Source organism: Anopheles stephensi, chromosome 3, assembly GCF_013141755.1.
Source record: "Anopheles stephensi strain Indian chromosome 3, UCI_ANSTEP_V1.0, whole genome shotgun sequence".
NCBI lineage: Eukaryota > Metazoa > Arthropoda > Insecta > Diptera > Culicidae > Anopheles > Anopheles stephensi.
The window spans coordinates 30,643,346-30,670,603 of record NC_050203.1 but is presented as its reverse complement, the minus strand read 5'-3'; the positions used below and the strand labels follow the sequence as shown (position 1 = coordinate 30,670,603).

Here is a 27,258-nt window from a genome sequence, read left to right as displayed (position 1 = left end):
TCGCTAGGCAAAGAAGTTGCTGTCTTGGTGTTGTTTCATATTTACAAAATTATTGACATCCAGCGTACACGAACACGAACCGTGAAGTGGTCGCAATCCGTCGCACGATCGATCGATGGGCAGACGAGTGAGTGGCGCTCAGTTGGGCTCAACTATTTCGACCGCTCGGTAATGTTTACTTTTCACGCTTAAGTGCAATAGTGAAGGGTGAGCTTGTCGTCTGTGTCTTTTGCTGGTAAGCCATGGCCAGCTGTAACGGCTGCCCGGGCGAAACCGACGCTCGATCGATATTGCATATCGGCTCTGTATGTTGGCAGGAAGAAGCAACCGCGGTGTGTAGCATTGCAATGCCAAATCGGACCCCATATGGCAGGGGGTTAATAATGGTGTAGCGGAATGTAGTGTGCGCGGCGAAGAGTTGTTGAGTCGGTAGAACTCATCGCCGGAATACTAAGTACACGACGAATCACGCGGGTTTCACTTGATCACGCGGGCCACACGTTTTGCTTCGCTGTTGCGGGGTTGGCATTTTGGGAAGGCAATGCACGCCACCAATTATATCGCACCGATAGGCAAATAATGGTATCGCATCGGCTGTGCAGCGATCCGTGTGCACAAATCATCCGCGGGGACGATGATGATAGTGTCGTCCTAGTTGTGCGGTGACTTAAATTTGTTCGTGGTTTGTAATGGTGAGCGGGTTGGCATTATTTCATAAATTACCGGCAGTTACTTAATTTCCAGCTCTGCTTACCTGCTTGTTGGATCCTATTCTATAGACTTAAATTTTAACAGCCAACATAGGATTTTTGGGGAGTTAAGAATTGATATAAGGATTGATGGACTCAAGTTCCTATGAATTCTCAATATCAGGAAGAAATTCTTTTAATGTCCTCAATTCGAAAATATATCTTCTCATGCTAAACCAAGCTAAATTCGATACAACTTGATGCAAATATCCTTCACCCTATCCTCCCCAGTAAACTACACATAAAACGTAGAAAATCCCGTTTTGGTAATAACACGATAATCGCGAGCCGTTGCTGCTGAATTTCAACGAACATGGCTGCGTTGGAGGATCACACAATACCCAAGGCACACCCACCTGCCTGGGCGCCATCAGATGGTGTCACGTAATTAGTAATGTTAGATAATTTTTGGCAATTGAGCACACACAGTCCCCAGTGCCGAGGATTCGTTGACGGGGGACGGGATTAGCTAGTTGTGCGTCCATAAAATCGCGGATGAATGAATTTTAACCGATGCCTGACGGGGCCTATAGCTTCATTCGATCGACGATGTTGCATACCAATTTCTTTCCTCGAACACTCGAATCTATATTTAGATTCAGCACGGTGGGACACACGGTCGGGTACTTAAATGCACATAAAAGTAGGTTGCTAGTTGTAGGATGTAATTCAACTGTATACGAGCTGAAGGAGCCGGCTGACTTGATGGTGCTGCAAAACTAGGTCTACAGCGCGACGAAACACGTACACACACACTATGCGATCATCTGTTACAGTGCGATAAAGCGAGCGTTAAACGACATCGAAATCTAACCAGGTTTTTTCTATTCCCGCCCCGAAAAAAAAACGTGCCCCCAACAGAACCCACATTAACATCGTCAAGATCTTCGAAATTGAGCAGAAACAAACAAAAGTGTAGTGATAAATTTGCAACAACGGCAAGTGACGAACCCCTTAGCTTCGCCTATCCTAATCTGTGCCGGCCATACAAAGTACAATCCTGAAGCAGTAAGGCTTTCAGCGGCATTCGCGTGATACGAATCCTGTAACCATCTTGCCATTAGCCCGTAGTTCCTGCAAGGAATTGCCCCGTTGTTCCTAGTGTGTTAGTGTGTGCGTGTGTGTATTTGTTAGTGCATATTTTATCGGTGTCGGTGTGTAGTGGGCAAAAAAAAAGAAGGAAAATCCAAATCGGTCATCATTATCTCAGTGCAACATAATTCCATTTGAACGATTGGTATCGATCGTGACCGTTTCAAATGTGACTGATACGTTGAGCGCTGCGTGCCAATCGAAGTGGATGAAAGAGTGTAATTTGGCGTGGAATTACGCGATACCGTCCAGAGAGTGAATAGAATAAGTGTGCCTCAAGTACAGCGCGCGCGTGTGTGTCTGTTGTCGGGCGCAGGCCCGTTCCAAGATAACTATTTCGTTGAAGGAAAATCCTAGAATCCCCAACACACGCTCAAACACACACACACATCATGTCAGCGGTGCCGGTCGTTTGGTGTTCGGATCCGAACTCGTCGGAAAAGAAGCAACCGTTCGCGCTGCAGGGCATCCAGCTGCAGGGCAACATCACCGAGAAGCATGTGCTCGCGATGAAGGAGCTGATCAATGCCGCGTCGGAAGGTCGTCTGCTGCTGCCTACCGACGGTGCCATTGTCCTGCTCGACTGTGGTCTCAGCATTGGTAGCATGGTGATCGAGGGTAAGGCGGGTAAGGAGGTGGCTGCAGCAGCCGCCGTCGCCTCGGCCGCCACCACAGCCTCCAGCACATCCACCGACACTGACACTGCGGTCGGTAATCATAAATCAATTCTGCCCTACCGTCCTGCCGCGGCCAATAATTGTGAACCGTCGCCGGTCGACGGGGGAGACTGTAATAATCATAATAGTAGCAGTAGCGATGAGTCTGATAGAATAGCCACTAGTGATAGGCAGCGGCGGCTCGAAGCTGCCGAGAAGCTGCGCGTCATGCTGGAACGGCAGCTTGACGGGGGGGACATTGATCCGGATCAGCCAAATGCAACGGTATCTCATCGGGAGTGTGATGACGATCGAGGGAGAGCGGCGAGCGACGGTGGAAACGGTGAAAATCTAGACGATCGTTTGGGTGCTGTTGAGCGAGAGATTGATTTTCCAATCGAAGAAGAAGCTGCTGCAAAGCAACCACATTCAAGCGAGCTTCATGTGGACGACGGTGAAGACGAGGAGGAAGAGGAGGAAGAGGGGTGTGGAGAATCCGGCGCGGTGGAGCGAGTGGGTTCTTCCTTGGGAGGGGCAGGGCCCGAACTCCTATACGAATTTCTGTGCTGTGCCAAATGCATGAACGATCCGTCGTCCAGCTGCTCCAATATGCCAAGTCATCGAACACGCAGTCTAACAGCGCTCAACAACAGCTCCAAGCTGCTGTCGCGCGTACTAAACGGTCGTGCAAAGGCGCGGCTTTACTGCGATCCCGTGTATAGCATTTCGAATCTGTACTTCAAACGCTTCATCAATTACAAAATCACCAAAAGCCGACGACCGGTGATACGCAAAACTTCCAGCCGTAGTGATCGATCCTCCGGCGCTGGAGGAGGAGACTCCCCCGGGGGGATCATCAGTGCCGCGCCAGATGGTGGTGGTGGAGGAGGCAGCAAAAAGAAGCATTACGCCGAAGGGTCTCCAGTGTACGCGACCGTAAATAAGAAGCTGAAGTTAAAGTCACGTCTGGATGCACTGCGACGCAGCGGACACATGAAGGATGGTAGTCTCGGTGCGAGAAGAATGCGCGGTGAGCGTGGCAATCACAGTGATACTTCACGACTACCGGCAAAAACGTTAGAAAAGCAGGAAGTAGCGCCGGATGCTGCCAATCCGATGTTGCCGGAAATTTTCATCACAGGTACATCCGGATCACCGGCCAAGCCGCTGGGCAGCTCCAGTAGAAAGACTAGCTTCGACTCCACCTGCACAGTCAGCTCGATGGATTCGGGCTTCATCGATCAGCAGCAACGACAGCAGCTAAAGCAACAGCTACAGCAACTGCAACAGCTGAAAGGGTGCCCCGGTGGCCCGGAGGAACAGCCGCCGGGCGTTGGTGCCAGTGAGCAGGAGGAAGACGACGGTAGCGATCGGTTGAATGATCTGTCGCGGGTACAGATCAAAGAGTGTCTAGTGACACAGTCGCGCAATCGGCGCAAGTCATACGAAGAGTTTAAGTCCCTCTTCCGGCAGGAAGCAGCGCCGGGTGCTGATGTTGCTACTGCTGCAGTTGCTGTTGTTGGACACGCTGGACGCGCCAACAACACGGCCGGTTTGCCATTGCCGAGTGTGGATGAGAAGGAAAGCGTTAAGGCAAGACGCAAGTCATACGAGGAGTTTAAGGCGTTAGTCAAAATTTGTGATACTAGCTTTAGCAGTTTGAAAACGACGGCCGAGGAAGAGCCGGAAAAGGAGCAGAGGGAGGGAGATGCACCTGATCAGGATACGAGCAGGGCACGCAAATCGGCAACACTGCCTGCATCGCCAACCACCAACAGTGTTGGGAACTTGTTCAAGATGAAGCGCAAAAATTCGCGGCGTCTCAGTCTGAAGAAGCCCGCTTCGGTTGGGGGAGGTGGTAATGGAGCGGATATCCAGCGGTCCGAGTCGGGTCGGGAGGTAGTGAAAGGTAGCACCATTTATGACATTCTTCGCAGCGATCGGAAGTCCTCGGCGTCGAGTCCACTGATCAAGGATCTCGGCCAGTTGGCACTCAGCCGCACGGCAGATGAAATCTACCGGAAAAACTATAAAATCTACGACAAGCTGATCTCGTACGGCAGTAAAGCGTACAAGCGATACGATAAGTACATGACGTATGGCACTATATACGAGATCCTGCACCGTAAGTCGGACGCAGCCGAGGACGTTTTTCTGCGAAAGCGTGCTCTTTCGGAGAAGTACGCCAAGCGAAAGGTCGGCACAGGCTCCCACTATGGTTCGGTTAAGTTGGGCACGATCTACGACATTTTGCAGGGCAAACATCAGCAACTGCAACAGATCGATGCTAGCGCACGGAAGAAGTCAGCACCGGGGCCGGACGAAACGCCGCCCCCAACGCTTTCCACGATCTACGACATCATTCACTCGAAGAAAGCTGCCGATCCTTCCTCACCAAAGGACAAAACGGGCAAGAATCGATTTTTGGTAAAGAAAATCACCGAAGAGGAGCTGCATCTGAGCAACGAAAACAATCGCAACGAGCTAAACTTGACATCCGGGACGGGTACTTCGAAAGCAGCTGTGCTTGATGGAAGCAGCTCACCGAAAACGTCCGACGCCACTGCCGACGGCGTTCCACCATCGCCCGACTACACGATCCCAAAGTCGATGGGACAGGCTAGGAAGCCGGCGCGTACACGTCGCTTCTCGAACATTCTCTCGTACAGCTCGCATTCAACTTCACCCAAGACGTCGACCGCTGCGGCCTCTCTGGCCCCGGCACCAACAATCGAAGAACCTCGCCTGGATAGTCCACGGCTAAAGCAGATAGCGGCCAGTGATGAGGATCTGTACAAAAGTGCTACGGCAAAACTGCGAGCCGCCCAACAGCAGGTTCAGCGTCACCAGCTGTCGGTGGACGAGCTGTACGCACGTATCGGCAAGCTAAGGAAATCGGCAACCGTTGCTTCGGCCCTTTGTACCAAAATCGATGAAGTTGTCGGTGATGAGGGGGGTGGTTCCGAACCGCAGGCTACCGATCCCATCAAAGTGTTGGAACCTCTGCAACCTACCAGACAGCGGGCACACCACCTGAACGTGCCCGGTCGGCGAGATTTTGGCCCGGCGGATGAAATCCAACCCGGGGCGATCTTCAAATCAAACTCGCTTGATATGCTGGCGCCCAAGAAACTGTCGAGGACGGCACGCTGGAGTAAGCACATGCATGATGCGGCCAACGGGTTGAGCGGACCGATCCGCAAACTGTCGCCATTGATAATGCCGATGAAGCGAGGTGGTGGGTCAGGAGAGCAGAAGAAGAGCACCCGGCGGCTGTCCGAGTTCACGCGGGGTGAATTTCTCAACGAGAAACCGTAAGTATAGCTGAAACTGGAGCATATATTTTCTCCTAGAATATCTAATCGTTTCTGGATAATTTTAAGGATATCAATGGAGGCGCATGGTGTTTCTTAAACAGAAATTTGATTTATAAAAAAATTAAATATTTCACTATTATAAAACTGCTATTGGATGGACTTCAGTAAAGATAAATACGGATGCTATATGAAGCACACAATTCTCTTGAGGTAGCCCCAGAACAAAGTATTCTTTAAATCTTGTTCTTGCTTCTTAGCATCATCAGCATTCAAATACCCCTTCCACTACGAATACCTGTGTGCATCGCAGTGTAAACGAATCTGAATGCCAATTTATTCTGCTTTTAGGCTATTTTAAGCACTCTAGAACGATCAAACGAGTAATCCTTCGCAAACGGGCGAAGTAAATGACCTTTCCGTTCGCTGTAAAACTTGCAAAACCACAAATTGTACCGGGGAACATTAGCCAGTGCATTCATCTTAAACGCTCAAAATCACTGCAGGGGTTGCAATCCTTCTCACGCCGCCTATTGTTATTTGGCTGCCATACCCCGCCACATGTGCAGCACATCTTCGGACGAAATAAATATGAATAATGCACACAAATTCGCCAGAGAGAAAAAAGAGAGAAAGAGAGGCGTTTCTTTCCAAGCTTCCCGCGCGCTACAGCGAGCAATCGTAAATATACGCTCGAAAACGAAATGAAAAGTTATTACACCGCCGCTGCAGCTCGATTGAAAATTTAAAAATAATCCCGTAGGCAATGGCCATCTTCTTTTTGCTGGCCCTTTTTTCCCCTTCCTTCTGTGTTCATTAGTGTAGCGTAAAAAAAGGCAAACTTTGGGGCCCTTGAACGTGTGCAAAATGCACTCCTCCTGGGGCGAACCGTAATTTTGGGACAAGGATATTGATATTTTTAAAACTCACCAACTTCTGACTCCCAAACCGCTGGCAGGTTTCGATCGATTTTTTTTGTTGGCTCTTTCCCCATGACGTCGCGCGGTTCGATCGTTGTGCCTCAAGCGTCATGAACAAGAAAAGAAAACGAAAACCACAAGAACCATAATAAGTGGGACATAGTGCGAAAAATATGCGAAAAGTCGAAAAGCATACGATCGTGCGTTGCCACGAAGCGAGGGCAGAACGCTTCATGTGCGGACCGTTTTGTGTTGCGCGCTGCGAGTTGTTAAATATTAATTTTCTGAGAAGGGATAAAACATGATCTTGGCCCTGGCGGTGGTTGCTGTCTCGTCTGGCCCCTTTCATGGGCAGAAACGTACCCGGTTTGGCCTTGCCTTCGATCGGGCGGCCGAAAAGAGGCTCGCGTCAGTACAGTACGAAAGCGCTTTTTTTTGTTGCTTTTCTTGAACGTTCTTTCCTCTTCCCATTCGGCAGGGCAACACAGTCTGGCAAGTCCTGCTTAGTTTTCGTTTTTGTTTTTCGCTTGATCTTTCGATTCCTTCTCATCTTACGCGGAATAACCCGAAAAAGTCTTCGGGATGGGTGACTGCTGCAAGCAGATATTTATATCGTAAGCTTCCTCCGGGGTGCAGCTTTTCGGTGTAGAAAACAGGTTTTTCCTTCCGAAACACCCCAAACGCTTGAGGGGTTTCCCGCAACAACGCCAAGGTAAAGACAACCTTCCCGTGCACATTTAGCGTTTCTTTACCGATCCGAGGGAGTTGTGTTGTTTTTCTTGGCGCGAGTGCACTCAACTGCACCCAGCTGCAAAGTGTATCTCAGCACAATCACCTGGAAAGTCGTCGTCGTTGCTGTTGTCCTCCGTTCGATTGTTCGATTATTTAACTGCAGCAGGAAGCAGGGCCAACGGCGTCGGTGGTGCCGAATTGTGCGAATCTCAACACAAAGCGCAAAAGCAATCGTGACCTTTCTGGGGCTGCTTTAATGTTCCATGATGGTGCACCTTGCACAGAGCCCGGGAATATCCGGGCGGAAATGGAAATTCTCCTGGCTGATCATCAATTCGTCAAGGACTTCGTAACGATTCGCTACACAGCGCAGGACCGGTCAGGCAGGGTGCGTTTTGCTTAATTTGAGTATGTTTTCTTTATTTTGGCTAATGATAAACGATCAATTTTGTTAAGCTCCACACAACAAAATATGACAATCAAGCATGGATTGTTGGTTTGTTGTGGTAATTTTGGGAAACATTTAAAGGGAAAGCATTTTTCACTCACCAGGGAAGGATTTTTCTTCTTTGCTCTCGAGAGCACCTCCTTCCCTGATGAACGAATCATGTAGGTTGATTGTAACAAATGTGACCGACTGAAAGGTGGTTTGTGGACTCCTCCTGTAAGCAATTACTCATCAACCGCTGGATGCGATGAGAAGGTTTCCATTGATAGTAAAAGCTGCTGGGGTTTGGTTTTAAATGAGATAAAGCTTTCATAACCGTGTGGACGTGCCACAAACTTGCGCACAGCTTGTCACCGATTAATCACTTTCCATTGCAAGATGGTCGCTTTCACTGCGCTCCGTGTCAACATCTCCGGGTGTGTATAATGAGTGCGTTAATGTAGGTTAAACGCCAAATGGCTCTCATTCTTTAGGTCTATGAGCTTGCAGTGCATCTTCCCCATCCTTATGCGCGCTAAGAAAAGGCAATAGAAACGTGTGAAGCTGGTTGCACCTCGGAAGAGATCGTACCACGCTATTCTCAGCTGTTGGAAAATAATTATCGACTTTCATTAAACAACATTACACTTTCGCTGTTGTATACTGAGGTGAAGATAAACTAGTAATGCTGTACTCGGGATGAACTATTGTAGACGAACTGGACGATCTGCAGGTAGAACTTGACTCTGTGGCACTTTCTCTTGGCATCTCTCTTTCGTTTTTGGCTCTATAACCTTAGGAGATGGACTTTGGTCCATTCTACTGAGGATTGTCCCTGAGGAATTCTACCAATGGATTGTACCAGAGGATTGTCCATTTAAACTTGAGCACAGTTCAGAAGACTTTCCAACATCACTAATTCATCTATTAAGCTTTGTAATGCACTTGATCGGTTGGCGATGTTTCTCTCTAAAGTAGAATTTGTTTCAGTGAATCCTATCCAAACACATCTCCTCCAAACAAGTAATGCACCCAAAATTAGGCCATCCAATATTGAACGACCACATTAGCGATGCATTTTCCCTTACCTTCCTAGTCCTTTATCCCAAAAAAGGCCCGGAAACTTGAAGCCATCCTTAATAGCGTGTTACGTTTTCTTCTTCGGCATATTATGCTAATGCGTGGTGACAGTTGCCGCTATGGTATGCCGAAACCAATAAACTGGAAATACTGTCCATCCACAACACAATTCCGCGCCTCGCCCCGAAATGCTTCGGATCAAGTTTGAATGGAAATTTTATTCTAATGAGTGCCTTCATAGGTGCATCAACGGCCAAGCTTGGGTTGGGGTTGGGGATATTTTCCTCCTTGCAGCAAACTGTTGTTATAAAACTTTGTCCATTGATTATAGAAGCATTCCTGCGAGCGTTCCTCAATAAATGCTGCATTTATGTCTAGCGTCAGAAGCGTGCATTACAAAGAAGGGGTTTTGCCCGTGATTAAGCGATAGCCATTATTCTTTAATAGACCTTCTGGTCTGGGCGACCGTAGTCGAAGAATAAAATTATCGAATGGAAACAATCTCCCGCCGAGAGTGCATCAATCCCTGCTAACGGCAGAATTTATTTTCCCTTTTGGTGTTTTTTCGCTACGCCTATGATTATGTTGCCGGGGGGGCGGTATGTTTGGTTCATCGCAAACCGAACGACCGGATCGACGCGTATCGATGACCGAGACTTGAACTGGCCCCCCCTGCACTGGAACGGCCCGCCAGTCGACGGCACCAGGCCAAGGAGATGGTATTATTATGCAATGGCAAAACAGATTCAGTCCGGTTGTTGCTGCTGCTGCTGCCGTTGTTGTGTGGCTTCATCCGCGAGCAAACTCTTTCCGGATGCAACAGCATACCCCTGAAGGCAAAGTGCCCGGTGCCGGGGTGCGGGAACGAGGCAGCAGCAGATGGGAAGCAGAAAAAAAGGGTTATGCCATCGATCGACTCGCGAGACGCGGATATGCAATCGGGCGCGGAGAGGAAGACAAAGCGCGCGACACCAGAGTGTTTTCTTGCCAGTGAAGGAATACGGCCAATAAACATACTTTAGCCTGCATCAAACCAGTTGCGCAGCAAGCCAGGCTCTTGCCCTCGGTCCTGCCCGTTCGGTCCCGTGATCCTCGAGTCTCCCTGCCCTGTGTTGTGTCCATCCCGCAGCACGCACAATGGTTCGCGAGTGCAGTAACACCATCGCCGAGGTTCGTCGCTTGTTGCAGCGGGCAATGTTTTTGTTGCGGTGCATGCTATTTTCTGCCTACACCCCATCTTCGGACATAGTGCCGTTGTGTTCTGTGTTGTTAATGGTGATGGTCAGCCTATTCCTCATCCCGATCCCGGTGAAGAACATCAGCGCTGCTTCTTCGCTAGTTTTTGCTTCGTTCTTCGTCCATCTACTACCGAGGCAGAATGATGCAATGCTGCACCGGCCAGATGCACCGGAATCGCGCCCCCATTTTGTAACGCTGATCGGGAGGGCACATCAGATCACATTAAGCGAATCATAATTTATAACGCGTACACAACGGCGTACCGGACTACCTTCGGTCGAGCAAGCATTAGGCACGTTGTTGTTGTGGGGCCGGTTGGTTGGTTGAGATGTCCTGATGGACAAAGCGAGCGAAAACGAATCTTGGCCCTTCGTGGCGAACGCACACAACAGAAAGTGTTCTTTATTGGGTACAAGATGGTGAGGCGCGATACACAGCTAGGTGAGGCGTGTTTGAGATGGTGTTCCGTAAGGTATAATTCGCTTCCATCCGAGGGCAAATGAACCTCCGCGCAGTGTTCCACCGTGTTTCCAGGAATAGAACGGTTTATTTTTTGCTTCTTTGTGCTAACCATCACATAGGTGAAAAGGGATACGTTAATATCCTTATGTTAATTGCCGTACACGTGCAGAATGTTTGCACGCAACAAGTACACCATAGTCATGGGATAACGATCGGAAAGCCAATACTTTGTAGCTACTTTATTACGACATCTAGTGCCACAACAGCGAGCAGTGGTGATTTTGTTCTCATTCGTTACTTTCTATTTCCAACAGGCTTGGAATGTTGCTCACATAAAATTTAATGGTAGAACCTTTCTGCATCTTCTTTTCGATTTTAAATTTACACGACAAAAGTGGTCTTCGCGCCATTTAATTAGAAAATGTTTAAAAATAACTTGATAGATGTTCGATTGTATTGATAGTAAATCTAAATAAACAAAATATTAACGCCGTTTTTCCTATTTTTCTTCTCTTTCATAGGTAAGTTCAAAAATCTTTCCATCTCTTGAGTACATTCCTTCAATGTAAGCTCCGATTGGGTAAGCTTAACCAAACGCAACTGTATATATACAAAAAAACAATCCCCAACAGCGATGATTCGTTCTGCTTGGTATCGCGACCCACCATTACCATCTGTAAACATCAGCCTATGTCTGTCAGGTTGTCCACCGGTCAACATGGCAATGTAGGACAACTGCACCAACTTTCCATAATGACCATCGCGAGCTGAGGCATCTGCCGGCTCTGAGACTACACGATCTTAGATCCCTCTACCATTAGGTGGATTCTCCAAACTCTAGCTAACGGGTTGGGAGCGGTCTGGCAATAATAACCACACCCGACACCCGACCTGATACGGATCGAGAGCTAAACGAATCGGAAACAGAACGCCGCTCTGCTGCAAAAGAAGCAACATAACTGCCCGTTCGATCACACACGCGAGAGTTTCCGCCGTCACAGCGCGTCACCACGCAACGGTGCATTTCTCCGGCGGGTGCGTGCCAGGTGATGTGATTTGCAGAATTTGCTTTCCATTCGGCGGCGGCTAAAAATAGTTAGCTGTCGTAGAGAGCAAAAAAGATGGACCTTGGTGTGGTCGTACAGACGAGGCGTACAAGGCAAGGCGGCGGTCCATGTTTCAGGGCCACGCGGATGCTCCTGGGATGGTAATTAGAAATGGCATGCGCATGATCTGGCGCGCACCACCACCAACCAGGATGTTAGGATGAGGAAGCATTTCTATTTTGCTGGCTAGAAGGCGGATTCATCGCAGAGTGATCGGAGCGAGAGAAAAAATGAGAGGGAAAATAAGTAAGCAAAAAGAGCTGTGAAGCAAAGATCGATGCAGGCAGGCTTGTTTATGACGCCGAAGTATACTGCCATCTCTCGGTTAAGAAGGGGGGGATCCGGGATCCCGGGGCGGGAGAGATGTTGGGGAACAAAAATTATTGTGGAGGAGCATCCGTCACTCCTCATCCCGTTGGCCTTCTTCTTCATCTTCTGCTTGTCTGAGGAGGGCCGACCGATCGACGTGGCTAATCTTTCATTTAATGGCCATAATTCTCCCGGCATTGAAGAGGCTCATTGCGACGGCCAACACCATCATCCCGTGGCCTGGACAAAGAAGGCGTGAAGACGTCCTATCCCTTGCTTGGCTTGAGATGGAAGGTAAAATTTAACGCAGAGAAAGAGAAGGCGCGCGTCTGTCACTTTGAACTCCCGTTGGCGCGCGCCGTGCTGCGGCCTGATGGTGAAGATAAAACAGTTTAATTATCTGCAACTATAAACATGCAGCTATCCACAACCCACGTCCCCTTACCGGACTCCGTTCCTTCCCCTCGGTGCATATGTCACTTCTATGCACCTCATTTCCTGCTGCACGCTTATCAGCCGACGATTTGCTGCATTTTAATTAGAAAAATGCATCGCTAAAAATAGCTCCCTCCGGGCGTGTAGAGTGTCCGGTGTAAGGGACATATCTCGGCGCTCGTTGCCTTTCTCCACTTTTCCTTGCTGAACGAACTAAACGGACCGGGTTCGGACTTTGAAGGATCATGGTGGTCGCCGAGATCGATTTGTTGTGGATCGGCAAACCTATCGGTGGTGGCGCCCGTGTCCGTACGGGGAACCGCCGGGAAAGATATTATTAGTTATCTATTGCATATTTATCGACCTGACTGCGGTTGTGGTCTTGGGTATGCGCATACTACTCACAAGCTTATTTTTATGCGACTATGTGGTCCGGTTTGGCGGAGTACAGCCTCCGTTCGATGCTTCGCCACCAACACCTCCGATTGTTGATGAGGCCCCTAGCCGATGATGATTGACGAGATGGGAGGGAATCGGTTTTCTGCTCTTGCTCTTCTTTCTCCAACAATTTTCACCAGATATGTTGGGAGGCGTTTGCGAAGCGTTTAAAATATGTGCAAATGGGGCGGGATGGGTGCAGTGAGGAGCTAGGGTGCATTTTCTGGTGCAAAAAATAGTGTGGAAATGTGTGGACGGAAATTGATGTTCGTGTGTGCGTGCGTGTGTGGCGAGGAATTGCGGATGTAAAGCGAATGACCTTTGCCAAGCTGAGGCAACCCGGTATTAGTTGCTTGAAGCGCAATGTGGTGAATATTTGTAGAAGTATTTTGGAATGCATTATTTGAATTCGTAAGAGGTTTATTTGCTAGGAAAACAATTTAAAACAGTTGCTGGGAAATATTTATTGGCGAAAATTTCCTTTTTTTTAATTCAATAGCACTAAATTTTTCTTGCTGTTGCTATTTTCGGGCATATTTGCGCTTATGTTAAGTGGAAACTGGTTCGTCACGTCAAACTCGCCCATATCTCAATAACTTTCATTTTTATGCATTCTTCCATCAACGATAGCAGTGGCTCGCTAACAGGTTGCAACGTTTGATTGGCGATACGGTTAGCGAGATGGTACCATAAATCTGTTCGGTTGATTGAAAAGGATAATCAATCGTCCCCGGCGTTGCTGTTTTTAGCAAATCGACCACCGTTAGTGCGACAGGTGAAACCCCAGAAGCAGCTAGCGGCGAGCAAGAAGAATAACTTATGCGCGATCCATCAACAGCCAGGCCCTGTCAATGTCAGACACAGCCAGTCAGCTGATTTGACTGACAAGCGGACGAGCGCGCGCCCGTGAGGATAGAAAGACACAACCTCCTGAGACTGTTTCGATTGCTATTGCTGAAGCGAAGGAGCATCTATCCGTGTGGTGTGTGGAGTTGATTATTTCGTTCCGATTTATCCACGCTACAGACTTCTCACACTCATGTACCATAAATGTAAGGTCGTGCTAGTAAATTTTGCTTTTTTGCGAGCCTCATCCAAAACCATTCCCTCGTTCCAAAACGTTTGTTCTTTGTATGCGAAAATGCCATGCACAAGAGCCACCGAAGGTCGGTCATCGCGGTTGAATGGCGGAGTTTCTCTCGTGCCAGTGTCGCTAGCAACAATCGGTTTCACTTTCGGACTGGCATGAAAATGTGCAATTGATGGTTTAGCCGCAAGCCCTATTACAGGAACAAAAGCGGGACTTGCGATGTTTGTTGGCTTTGGGAGATGCAGCAGAGCAGCTCTCACATCAATCCATCGTGCTTTGATCGCGTGTTTGGTTAAGCAAAAGTGACTGTGTAAATAGAGAATGTGGAAGAACACCTAATCAGCTCCATCGGCATCGTGCATATCGCGCAGTACCGCTAATTGAGCGTCAGGTTTGTGATTCATAGGGTTTTTTTGTGTTTGTTGCTTCCTGCCACCTAATTTATTCCTCGCGACTTCCAGCAGCAGCACCAGCGCCAGGGTATTGTCGTGACCGCTTTCCGATAGAGAAATCAACCGGACCACGGGTTGAAACACACGACGATGCAGGATTGCGTGCACCAAGCAATAGATCGTACTTTTATGAATGAAATGTTTAAAAGACGCACGAGTTTCGTCGTAGTTGCTAGGTACGCGTGGAGCGACACGCTAGTGTGTTGCTACTGCGGAAGCTTCATTCATTCTAGGCGAAAGGGAGTTTCCGATGAGGAAGCACACTATGTCATTTTCGTATTGCCGTTGGCTAATTGGTCACAGGTGAATTAGATAGAAGGCTGTTAGTTGATGATTTTCTACCAATAAGAAATGTTTTGAAAAGGAAGTAATTAAAAAATTAAACGGATTTCAACTATTATTGCATGAACCTGTTTCGAAAACATCCATAAATAGCGTTATAAACATGTTTGGAGTAATTATGATCAAAACAGTTAAAACGAACAGTTCGTTTAGAAGAAGATTTGATTCTGTTGATATGTACGAAAGTTGAAGGCCCCAAGCATTTGCTCGGTTTGCTTATTATAATCAGAGCATCCATCCAAATAGTGCAGAAAATTCCAGACAAGGTGGAGATTGTTATACCAAGTTTTCTGACCAGTATATATCGGAGGACCTTTGCTATAATCATCTTGCCAACACGTATAAGCAACTGATCTTCATCGGCCATGACTAAGATCCTAGGTAAATGTTGAACGACCTGAGAACCTGTGGACCTGGTGAGGACTAACTATCCAACTCGCTAGTCTTTACTACTGCAGATTAGTATATTTTTCATCACCATCATTACTAAAAACTTTAATGCAAACGTTACCTCAAAGTGCGAATGAAATTGTAAGCAACCATTTTGGATCCCAATTCCCCAAAGACAAGTGATGACATCACAATTATTATTTTAACTGAAAAGTTGTGTAGCTACAAATAGCCGTACTTGCAATGCAACAAATGCCGCTGTGGTTTGCGGTTCAAGTGCATCGCGATGCAGCAGTAGCGGCACAAGCAGCAGCACCAGCGATATCGATACCGTTGACAGGTTGATAAATTTATCCACCTCGCAATATATTACGCAACCTACGCGAGAGAGCGCCCTCCCTTACCCTGCGGTCCCGTAGTCCCCCTGCAGCGCTCATTGCCCAAATGGTCAAGTGTACCGCCGGCTGCGCCTGTTGGTCGCCGATTTGTTTTGGTTTGGTTATTTTTATTTCGCCCCATGCCTCTGCTGCTGGTCTGGTGCGTTGTGCTAGGCTAGGCTTTTAAGTAGTGCGAATCACGATCGTTCAGTGTGAACCAGCCGCAGCAGGTCCAGGCAATGATGGCTGCATGTGTAGAAATTCAATTTCTTCAGCCAAATTCACTACAACACTGTGCAGTTTGTGCCGTCTGCTCGGGGCAGTGGAGCCAAGCCGACAATTCGCTGATACACATCAAAAGTAGGCAATCGCGTTGCGAATGTGTGGCGCCAGGATAATGCGATTGCACATGTTGCTTAGGCTTCAAGTCGTTCCATGAAGAGGGGCTGCACATCTAGGTTTAAGAGTTTTTGACTTTACGACCGAACACGAACCCCATGGCTGAGAAATCATCATAAGCATCGCTTAATTCACAGTAAATTTTGCGCTTTCCTGGGTCATAAGATGGAAAATTGAACCATCACACAACGCTGTGAAGCTGTTTTGTATTGTTTAGACCCAAACCCGTACCCAAGCGCTGGGTCTTGTCGTGCCGTGCCATAAAAGTCTCAATTTGAACGTATTTCTGCAGCGTTTTTTTTATGTGTTGCGCAATATGAGAAACAATTTTGCCAATTGCAGAGCTAGCATTGATTCGACCCACAGCGCAGCACGATAAGCCAAAATGGCAAATGGGTTTATAATGATCGCCCGCTGCTGCTCAAGCGTGAAAGTGGAGCCACTCGGTAGCGCTTCGTCACCCCCGCGGGGTGCAGATAATAATGGTGCCAAACGTAGTGTCACGATAGTTGCAAATGTCATTCTCCGGTAGACAAATGATTGAAGCAAAGGCATCATCAGCTTTCCGAGCGAAAGGAAGAAACACACAATCCAAACTACTGTGTGCTGAGAGTAATTCCCCGGACATGGAAGCGCGCGCGCGCGTAACCGATGCAAAACACTTTCTCTATTAACTGTGTGAACTTTATGTGGGTCAAGTCGGATGAGCAACGGATGACATATGGTGTAGGCCCTTTTGTGCCATTGTGTTCACATGCGGCTGATAAAAACACGTTCAAACAATTCAGCATCTTGGCGTAGCAGATGATCATCCTTCACGGCTTCCTTCCTGCGAGCGGAAACAGTTGAACGATCGAGCGCCCCTTTTCCGAACCGGACCTTCTAACTTACCGCGTTCACCGGATTGACAGCCAGCGTAATAATCATCATCCGCAATAAGCACAAGCAGTGAGTCGATTCCGCGAAGTTCCAGCCTGGCGTATTTCCCCAACGCGAGAAATTAGTTCATCGCCTCGGTGCCGCCATCGATGATCGGCCGTATCTCGGTTGGCGCCATCTCTGTGACGCGGCCGTGGCGATCATCGGTCAACGTTCAATAAACTAGCACCATTTGGCCCTGATGCTGCAGAAGATATATCCCATCACTGACAGCATCATCGGGGCGAGGGTGAGAAAAAAAAATTGAGAATCCTCCTCGAGGTCGTGCACAGATAACAGTGTGAGGCTGGGGAGGGTTTTTCATGTGCGGGATTCCATATCATTTGCAGCAAAAATTACGATCCAGAGCTACCACCGTGAGTGAGTGTTGTGTGTGTATGTGTGTCCAGGCGGCCTTCGGGAAACGCCCCACAGTGTCGGTTCAGTAGTGGCGACGCGTGTTTTTTTTTATTCCAACCCAACTATTGCTTCATTCGATTGGCGGACGATGGACTAGCCGTGTGGCGCCAGCCGCTTTCACACACCGTCCTTTTGCTGTGGATACTGGGCAAAGGAATTCTTCGGGAGAAATTATTAGCGTCATTCCAAAGCCCTACCCACCCCGGATACACACACACAGGAACGCGATGATGAACGTTCAGTAGCACGGGTCGATTTTTTTTCACAAAACGTCCTCGGATGTGTCCTTCTCAAAGACGGCGAGGTATTGATTCCGGTGCTGAATTCATTATTCATCGTCGCACAGACGGCGAAGAATTTCTTTTACATTTATAATGGCAACACATTTTTGAAGCCAAGTTCTAGCAAAAATGGCTGCCAAACCGTGCAATTATTGTGTCCCGCATTATGTGTCCCCAAAACGAAAGACTCAAAGTGACGAACCTCACACAGTAATGGTAATTTTTATTTGTTCTGTCGCACTGTAAGATGCAAACTCATTCTTTGGGGATGCGAAACGATCCTAAAACAGGAACGGCGTTAGGACGATTTATTTCGTTGCGCATTAACCTCATTTCACCGGGTGCCACGGAATGCGGAATGGCGAAGATGCGTTGCTGCTCGTCCCATATCACAGGGCACGGAGGCCCGTGATGATGTTAACATGATACACACACGGCACATGAGCCGGAGGCCACCGGTGCGCACCTTCCGTGGCCTATTTTCTGACGGCCGGAGCCATCTCCTCCTTTCCATCGCTCTTGCTCGTGTCGCTCCGGTTGTGGGTTTCTGTATCAGCCCGGTTCCGCCAGCTCGTGGCGCCGACCGATTAGTTTGATTTCGCCCGCAAGCCATTAGCTGCGATTGTGCAATTCTACCAACATACAGTGAAGCGATAGCGAGATAGAAGCAAAGAAAGACAAAATAATTCAACAGTGGTAACGAACCTAATAATCGAGTCACCTTCTCGGTCGGTCGGGCGGGAGTTTGAATGCGCGGCAGCATATAAATGCAACATACGGTTAACGGTGCTTTGGCTTGTTTTGCGCTGCACGGCCAAGAGGGAGAACTGTGGTCTCATGATCATGTCACGTGATAAGGTGAAGATTGCCTGCAGAACTGCTTTCGCGCAGGAGTAAAGTGATGTGCGTAATTGTCTCTGCGTAATTACGGTTGGTCGCGATAAATGTATCACTGGAATAAGGTTGACGGATCGTGTACGGTGGAAGAAACGATCCACCTGTACTGTCCAAAAACCAATCAGCGCGACAGATTCAAATTACATTACTTAACACACGGACAACAAACAACAATCGTTCCTCCACTGTTGAGCACCGTCCCAACCCACACGCGAATGCAATTTGCTATTTTTAGCAACCACGCGGCAATAAGCGACATGTTTTTTTTTCTCGCGCTGATTTTAGCCCTCCTGCTTTTCTTCCTTCTCCACTTCTTCCCTCTTTGAAGTCTTCTTTCTTCGCAACTCAAAAAAGACATAGCTCAAAAGCAGCAGAGAAAAAAAAAATGCCATCGGCCTCCGTTTGTGGGCATCCGTTTCATCTCCCGCACTGTCATATAACTTTCTTCCTGCCCCGAGGGCATAGCTTTAACAGGACAGGCGTGCGCGCGCCATCGCTTGTTCGCGATCTTAATCGCGGCCACCAGAGTCCACATTTCCTTTGTGACATTTCTCCGACTGGTCGAGTTTAATTTCGCAATTCGCACCTGTGTGTGCCCCGGGAGTGTGTGCCGGGGATGTGTGGGAAGTATGCCGGTTTTTATATGGACGCGGAATAGTGTTCCTTAAGTCTTATGACAAGTATATCGAAGTTTTAAAACAATTAGCGGTTTGAGTGAGAATAACAATCAGGTTTCGCTTTGAGTGTTAAAACTACTGAGTTATATCCAAATCGCTAATAGCTCTACATACGTAGTTCATTCTTCCAACGTACTTCATCCTGTTCTGTTTTAAATCCACATTCAAAGTGCGCTCACGTTTGGTATTAAACCAAGCTTTAAAAGACCCAAAACGGTGACCGGAAGCAGTCAGAAGTTTGCTGTCAGCAAGGGACGCTCAGCAGTTTGGTTGGTGAGATCCCGCTCAGTGCTGGAAAAAGTATGTATCGCCCGAACAAGCGACCAAGAGACCGATGAAGAAAAGTGAACGTAACCTAGTTTCGGCCGAAAAGATATGGAGAGTGTGTCCAAAGTAACCGAGCAGTCGGTTGGGGCTTGGTGGGTAGCTTTATACTTTTTTTTTTTCGTTCGCTCTCTTCCTTCTAAACTCTTGATTTCCATCGCCGATCTCTAGGCGTTTCTGTGCAAACAGGCGCTCTTAAAACACACGCATACACCCATCATGATGTCGCGCAAGAAATCGATGTGTGAAGATCGAACAACATCGCCTCCTGTCTGCTTTGACAGCTCTGAGTAGAGGGTTCTTTCCGATCGGATATCTACCACTGGCCCAGTCTTCACGCGCGAGAAAAGAGCGATTAATTCCGTGGCGTGAAGAAACCATAATAACATTAGTAAACATGTGTCTCCATTCGCAACGTCTTCCCCATTTCCCCACCGGTTGTGCCTGTGCGTAAAGATTTGTTTAACATCAGCAAAAAGGTGACAAACTCCTTCGTTTACCTTTCTCATAATGGAAGGAACCGGTAAAGGATTAGGAATTCGGGAACGGTCCAGCTCCGTTTCCTGATTCGGGTGAGCAAGAAGCAGAGTTTGGAATTTTTTAACGCGCCTCTATAAGTATGCCAATATGTGTAAATTTGAAGATCAAATTCATTCGACTTTGTTTCAACTTATTCTTATTCCGTAATTCCCAGTTCGCGTTACTATTCTAATGTGAGCATAAATTCATCCTCTAATCGGAATCGGATCTTTGCCTTCTCCTTTTTTCCCATTTTATTCGTCAATAAATCTGATCGCAGCTGATCATCGGCGATCGTTCGTCGTTTGATCGCATACGATCGAGACGACGCGAGTACCGTTTGCTTGTTGAGCGTTTTGCTTGCAGTGCAGACAAAAAAAGGAATTTATTTTCATCTGATCGCTCGATCCGAACGGTTGTGTGTATTTTCTAATACGATTTGCGATGGGTTCGATATAATGGTGCTCCTGCTGGAATTAATGTTAGTATTGTCGATTGTCCGCCGGGTGCTATAAAGTAGGGTAAAGGAAGCAAACATACACAAGCTACACTTAAGCACATTGAGGAGCACACCATTCGGACGCTCAGGAGTACCTCAGCAGCATCGAGACCAGCGTTTGGTCGTTGTCTATTTGTGATGGGTTTGAATAGATCGATAAACTACTAGTGTAGAAGTGGGCCCTCGGTATGTGATTCCAATCGGGCGTAGTTAGACGATTGGTTGACTGATTTTATGTTTGTCTCTCACTCTCTATCCAAACATTCTCCTGCAAGTCGTGGTGTTTCAATCGGCTGTGATGAAGTGTTTTAACATTTAAAGCTTCAACCCACAGCTTCCAACAGGGGGGGTGCCAGTCAAGTTCTGCGCACCATACCATACGGCCGATCTGTTGCAGACTTTCTTGCCCAGGTTGGCGCCAGACGTTGTGAGATGCTTTTGAGGTCATACACGGTAGCCAATCCGCAACGCCTCACACACCTCTTTTTGGCACAGGTCCGAAACCTGATACAACGGTGAGGAGTTGCTCCGGTTCTGTGATCGGACGATTTCACGATCATCAAACAAACAGCACCAAAACATTGTCAACCTTGACTTCACATCATCGATTGAGACAGCAGCAAGTTCGAGGCAGCGCAGTAGACCGAGAGCTTAGTAGCAGCAGACCGATTCCCCGTGCTGCGAATTAAGTTCACACGGATCAAATCGGAGGATGGTGTCAAATGCAAATAATCCCCTCACCCTTTTCTTCACTCCATGTCCCGTGCCATTGCTCGTGTTTTCCATCGTGATCTTGTTTTTTCTGCTCCCGTCGTTGGATTGTGAGAAATGTTACACTTATTCCGTAGCGTATCGCGTGCACCTCCGATTACGCGCCGTGGGCATATTTTTCGCCAATTATCACGCACAAGCTGACCACAAAACTCCACCAGTTCGGTAGCTCGGTTGGGGGTTGGTAGTGATTATTCCGAGCGACTAAGGGTGAGAGGATGTACGGATCGTTTGTTGCGAAGTTTTCCCATCATTCATCGATGCGCGATTGAACGGCGCAGTTAAGAAAAAAGGGGGCACACAGTAGATAGAGATACTAACCCACACGTTCAGATCTCTAAATCCAATTATGACTCGTTCAGTATACACAAACACACCGGGGTCCGGTGGAGCAAAACGTGATAGGAAATGTGACTTTTGTGTGCAATTATTGTACGATCGTTTTGGCTCATCCTCCTTCCCTGGTGGGGAGGGGGGCGGGGGCTTCTTTAGTGATTTTTTTCACCCTGTTTTTTCGTAAAATTGCACAAATCCAAAGGCTCATCGTTTGCTTCAAAGGGATGCTTATTAGCCCGTGTTGTGCTCCACACCCATCCCGCCCTTAATCAAGCCATACTCTAATGGTAGGTTAGTGTTGATTTGATTGATTTAACTTCATCATTTGAGTTTTGCACGCGAATAAAGGCTCCACATAAAGCTCTTCAATCGTACAGTCTGCGTCATATCAGGTTTGCAAGTTTTTTTTTCCTTCCCGTGTCGATATTCTAACCTTTTCTGCTAATGATTAGCGCAATCATTGTAAGTCGTAATGTGCAAGATGAAATCACCAAGCGAAAAGAATGGCGCAAAAAAGCAGATTATTCTGGCTTTTTTTAAATATCACTTAGAGGGGCCAAGCTGCTTGTGTAGCGCCTGTAAAAGGTAAAAATATCACATTTCATTGATTTCTTTAACACCATTCACTGCCCTTGCTTCTGCTCTCGTCGAAGGCTCATATACACTCGCGCCAGTCGATATGGTCGTTTATACCACACTCAAAAGGCCGCGTTCCGAACAAACTGCAAGCTCCATTAGCAGCTCTGCAAAAAAAAAACGTCCACATTAATGACAATATTACCTTCGGTAATTTAAAACACACATACGGCACTCGTTTAATTTACCCCCACGAATGGGCACGTTTTATTTCGATTGACTTAAGCTTCAACCAAACCAACAACAACCATCGTGTGGGTATGTTTGTGATGCAATTATGTGCAGCAGGAACCTTTATTTCCTCTTCTTTTTCCTCCTGATTTTTTTCGGCTCGCTGTTGCCCTTCCATCTTTATGGATCATCATTGTCGGCTCGAACATCATCATAATCGTACAATAAACCATTCACGAGAGAGGAAGGTCAGTGCACGTTGTCGGTGACACATCGGGCGGCACACACGCAGTAATGCGCGTTTTGTAACCCCCCGCCCTTATGTTCGCTAGTCGCAGGAAACAAGCTCATCACAACGCCATTACTCATATTAGTAACGTCCACGTGGCGACAACGCTGATATGCAACAAGAACTGCATACGGGACAGATACTCCGCAGATCTCTAACTGCAGGGAAAACGAGGTCAACGCACAATGCTCGCTGCTAAGTCGTGCCAGACGTGCTTGTGTTCTGCTGTCACTGGCTGTCAAAATAATTCATAAATTCTATTGGGGCTCCCGCACGATAGATTAGAGGGTGAAACATTAAATGTTTTACGCGTCGTTGAACCTCTCCCTAACAATTGTTTTGTTTCTCTACACACACTCACAAACAAAAAAAGATAAAATGGCGATTCATCTTTTTCCGAATGAAGTGGAAAACACCATCGGTGGCTTTTCGGTTAGCGTAAAGCGTTGTGGAGTTTGTTTTAACCCCTATCGGAAAGGGGTTGTGCCAAAAAAAACTGTGCCAAACACGGGGGGGGGTGGTTGGTTTGTTGCAATTACCAACTAACGAACGAACCTACCAAGCCAATCTGTTGCTGGTTGGTTCCCTTTCTTTCTCGCCCTGGTGGGGCTTCGTTCGTTTGTTATCTGTATCTATCTGGTAGCATTGGCAACCCTTGCGAATGCACGTGCGTGACTACGTTTTTGGCACATCCACCTGCCCACTGGTGGTTGGCGTCGTTTGTGTGCGAGTGGACCGTACGGTTTTTGGCTACAATTCCAGCAAGCGGGTGAATTATGATGCCATAAGTTGCAGCTCGAGTTGGGTGGGTTTTATTTGGCAGTGGCTTGCGCCAATATTCTTGGCTGCAATCTTGCGCATTCTTCGCAATGTTTGGAAATAAAGCTTTCGTTTGTGTGCAACAGGGCTGAGGAACCCCATAATGGAGTGTTCTTTGATTATGCTGTGTCGAGACTGGATTGGGGAGTAGATCACCCGCAGCACAAAAAAAAAGGTGGTCAATTATTTCGTCCATCTTTCTTCACTTGATTTAATGTAGTGAGATATTTAGAGTGTGTGAAGATTCCTACGTATAAGAATGATTCTAGAGGAACTCATTCTGAAGTGACCCGGAATGATGTTTTCAAATCTTTAGAACAACTCGCATTTAATAAGCTTTGTTGCGTGGATTTAACGATCAATCTATACTCCACTTTGGACACAGTATGTCCAAGAGGTCTTCCATATAAGTCTCTTAATCGCTTTGGAAGTCTCTTCTATCTCTGACGAGTAACCCTTCGAAAGGATTGTTTAAACGATCGGTATTATCCGCTTCTTTTGAGCTATCGTCTGCTCCTCAGACTCAGGTTACTTCTACTGAAGATTGCGTATAACAGTGGCAATGTTATTGAGAATCTCCTTCCACATTCAAATCCTTGTGATGTGGTGTGATGTGGGCCCAAAGTGAGGATACAAGCTTCCTCTTCTTCCTATGGTTCTACAACATCAAGAGGTCTCGGTCTACCATTTCTGACTTCCTAATTTCACCTGTAACTGAAGAGTCTGTCCCGCGTTCTACAACACAGCCACCAAGAACACTTTTATTCTCGTCAGTTACAACACGCTTCATGATCGTACAGCATTATTGCGTAGCCAGAAAAAAGCCTCCATCTTTAGAGAAGTCCAATCAGTAAAGAACAATCGACTGTAGCAGGTGCTCAGGAAGTACTCGACAATCTCCAATATCTAGGCTCGTGGATATAGTTGTTAGTACAAACAAATCACCAACAGTAATTTCACGACTGGTTTGTCTATACCTGCTCTAAATCAATTGATAATTTAGTCAAATTTTGTCTGCTCGTAACAGCAAAGTCATAGACACAGAATAACTCCATAATAAAACCGTTAAAAAGAAATGTTTCTTTAAATGCATACATTTACTGAATGATACAGTTCCAAATACTATGTTTTTGAACTCATCATCTCTGTTATGACATACTTCCGGTGCATACACTAAAGCGCAAAAGATGATCATGATGCAGATGAAGGGTATTACTTTGCGCGATTAAGCTCTATTTTCCATTTTATTCATCGCAACAATTTCCTACCGAAATGCTCAATTTACCCTTTATTGGTTATACAACGCCTAATGCTTAAATTATACGTCTTTTATTTTTACTGGCGTACTGGTTTTTTTCATAGATGGAGTTAGATAGATAAATCAATTCTTCCAGTATGGAAAACATTTCACAACTTCACTAACAAATCACACACACGAAAATGAATCATTTTATTATCTTCAATAGTTCAACACCGATTCCTATTCTCTCCGCACCATATTTTGCAGCCTGCTAGAGCAAGAGCGAGCGTTGGTAAATCCCGGAAAGCACTGTGCGCCACACCTCGCCACGATAATTCAATTAAACCGAATGATCTTTACAATTGCGCTAATCGCTATATGATTGCTACTGTGCCGTACAATCCCGTAACCCGTCCTGCTGATTTCTCTTTCGATGTTGCTTTTGCAAGGCTTAGCGTTCCGTTCCGTGTTGCTCATTTTGTTGTTTCCTTTGCTTCATCTCGTATAATTAGCTACTTCAAAATGTGTGTTCTTCTCGCCCGTCTCATCCTGTTTGGATGGTTAAGAGCGCTGTACTACTACGATCGCGCTACTGTTCGTATGTATATATTCCCTTTGGACCAATCCTTTCTGTGCCCATCGTGTAACAGTTGCGTCAAGGCGGATACAAGAGTTTCGCACCGTTCGAATGTTGCCAGCCAAAGCAAACAACGACGGTGGTTGTATTGGCAGCAGAATAGATCGATGAGTCTTAAGAATTGCGAACGAACCAGGATGGGCCAGGCAAAGAGTAATTTAAAATTACGCTCACTATGTGCTGGTGTGCTGGCCAAACAATGAGGCAGCAGGAGTCTGCGTACATGAGCTCAGCGATAATAAATTCGTCTCGATGATGCAATGAGGATGGTATTTGGAGTGTGCAAAATAGAAATGACATGAGAAGAATTTTTTTCAACTTCTTTATTGTTTTCGTCGCCATTTTTTTTTTCTTCATTTTCAAACAAGCCTTTAAAGTTGGCATTACACTAGCTTACATAATATTGGCTAATAAAAGGATAAAAAAAACGATCGTCTAAATGCCTCAGTTGCGAGGAAAATTCTTCTCCACATTTGTAGCATTTTCCAGAACAGAAAAAAAAACATCATTCGACATTCGACGGCACCCCTATTTTAACGACCCCTCTTTTCTAGCAATTTCCTTATCAGCACTCACTCACTCGGCGTATCTGTGATCTGGTGTCTGGTGCAAAATGTTCTGGAAAACAGTGGAAAGTTTTCACGCCTTATCACGGTACCCCGATCGTCAACCCGTCGTGTCGTCACACGATCATGTGCACAATCAAGGGGGCAAAAAAATTTCCACTTGTTCACCGGAGGGTTTATTTTTAGAACCTGCTTGGCTGTAATTGACAATTGCAAAATTTCACGCTCGACGAGGAGACGGTTAAGGGGCCAATCATAAATTCAGCAGACCGTTTGGTTTTTCTTTCCGAGTTGGAAAACTGTAATTACACTCTGTCTCGTGTGTTGGTTGATTTTTATCTAATTTATGCATGTGCTTTTGATTACGGAAATCGCTTGACACGAGCTTTTGAAGGCATTACGTATGGGGTTTTCCATTTTGCTTAGCCAAGCTTTGCGACGAGGCACCTTTACCCATCTGTTGTTCTAATCTAATTTTTCTAACCAACCATCATTTAGACACACTTTCGCAATGCAAATGAGCTACACAGTTGTTTTGTTTCAGTTCAAAATTTAACAATCAATTGTATTTGGCGCCATCCTACCAGCAGCATCCCGAGACACCGAGACACACATATAATTACCCCCGGGTGGGTTGTGTATTGTTGCGAACAAACCGCGTCAAACAAATAATAGTCCGCTATGAATGATGGTTTCGAGTCGCGATGCTATTTTTTTTGGAGGGGGCTAGGACTCTATACAGTCTCTATATCGGCATATAAATTAAACAAAACCAGCGAAACACCACCCCGGTCTTGCGAATCATCCACCGATGTAACTGCCCTTGTCTATCTGAGACCTTAATTGTGCGGTTTGCGAATTTGTGCTTTATCACTAACGCTGTGCACAGTCACGATTTTTCTGTTCGATGGTCAAATTGGAGGTTCTGCTAGCACAAAACTGCGTCTTAGGGTTTGAGCTGTGTGCGAGTGAGGGTCCACTGTTTGGTTTGGACGTAAATCTATCGTGGCGGTATCATCGTACGGGCGGAAACGATATTAATTGCACTCCAGCGACAGGATGCGCACCTCTAATCGTAGCGACGTGACGAATTAATCCACTTATTTGGAATAATTTATCTGCGAGAGAGAACCGTTCAAGTCCAGGACGGCTTGTTCGCTTAGAAACAACACGGGTCGTGTTGGGGCCTGCTTTATGCAATCAAAAATCTGTAACATGATACACGCACGATCGCACGCCACACCGGATG

General features: G+C 46.8%; 1 protein-coding gene across 9 annotated transcripts in view; it reads left to right on the top strand.

Moving 5' to 3' along the window:
• LOC118509480 (tyrosine-protein kinase Src42A) overlaps positions 1 to 27,258 on the top strand; it is an 86,893-nt gene that overhangs the window by 48,335 nt on the left and 11,300 nt on the right. For 2 of the 9 annotated variants that reach the window (XM_036050123.1, XM_036050122.1), the window contains exon 2: positions 1,611 to 5,811. The exons of the other annotated variants lie outside the window; for them this stretch is intronic. In XM_036050123.1, the coding sequence (XP_035906016.1) occupies positions 2,234 to 5,811 (3,578 nt within the window). In that variant the 5' untranslated portion in view covers positions 1,611 to 2,233. The remainder of the gene's footprint in view (positions 1 to 1,610; positions 5,812 to 27,258) is intronic. 9 annotated transcript variants of the gene reach the window in all.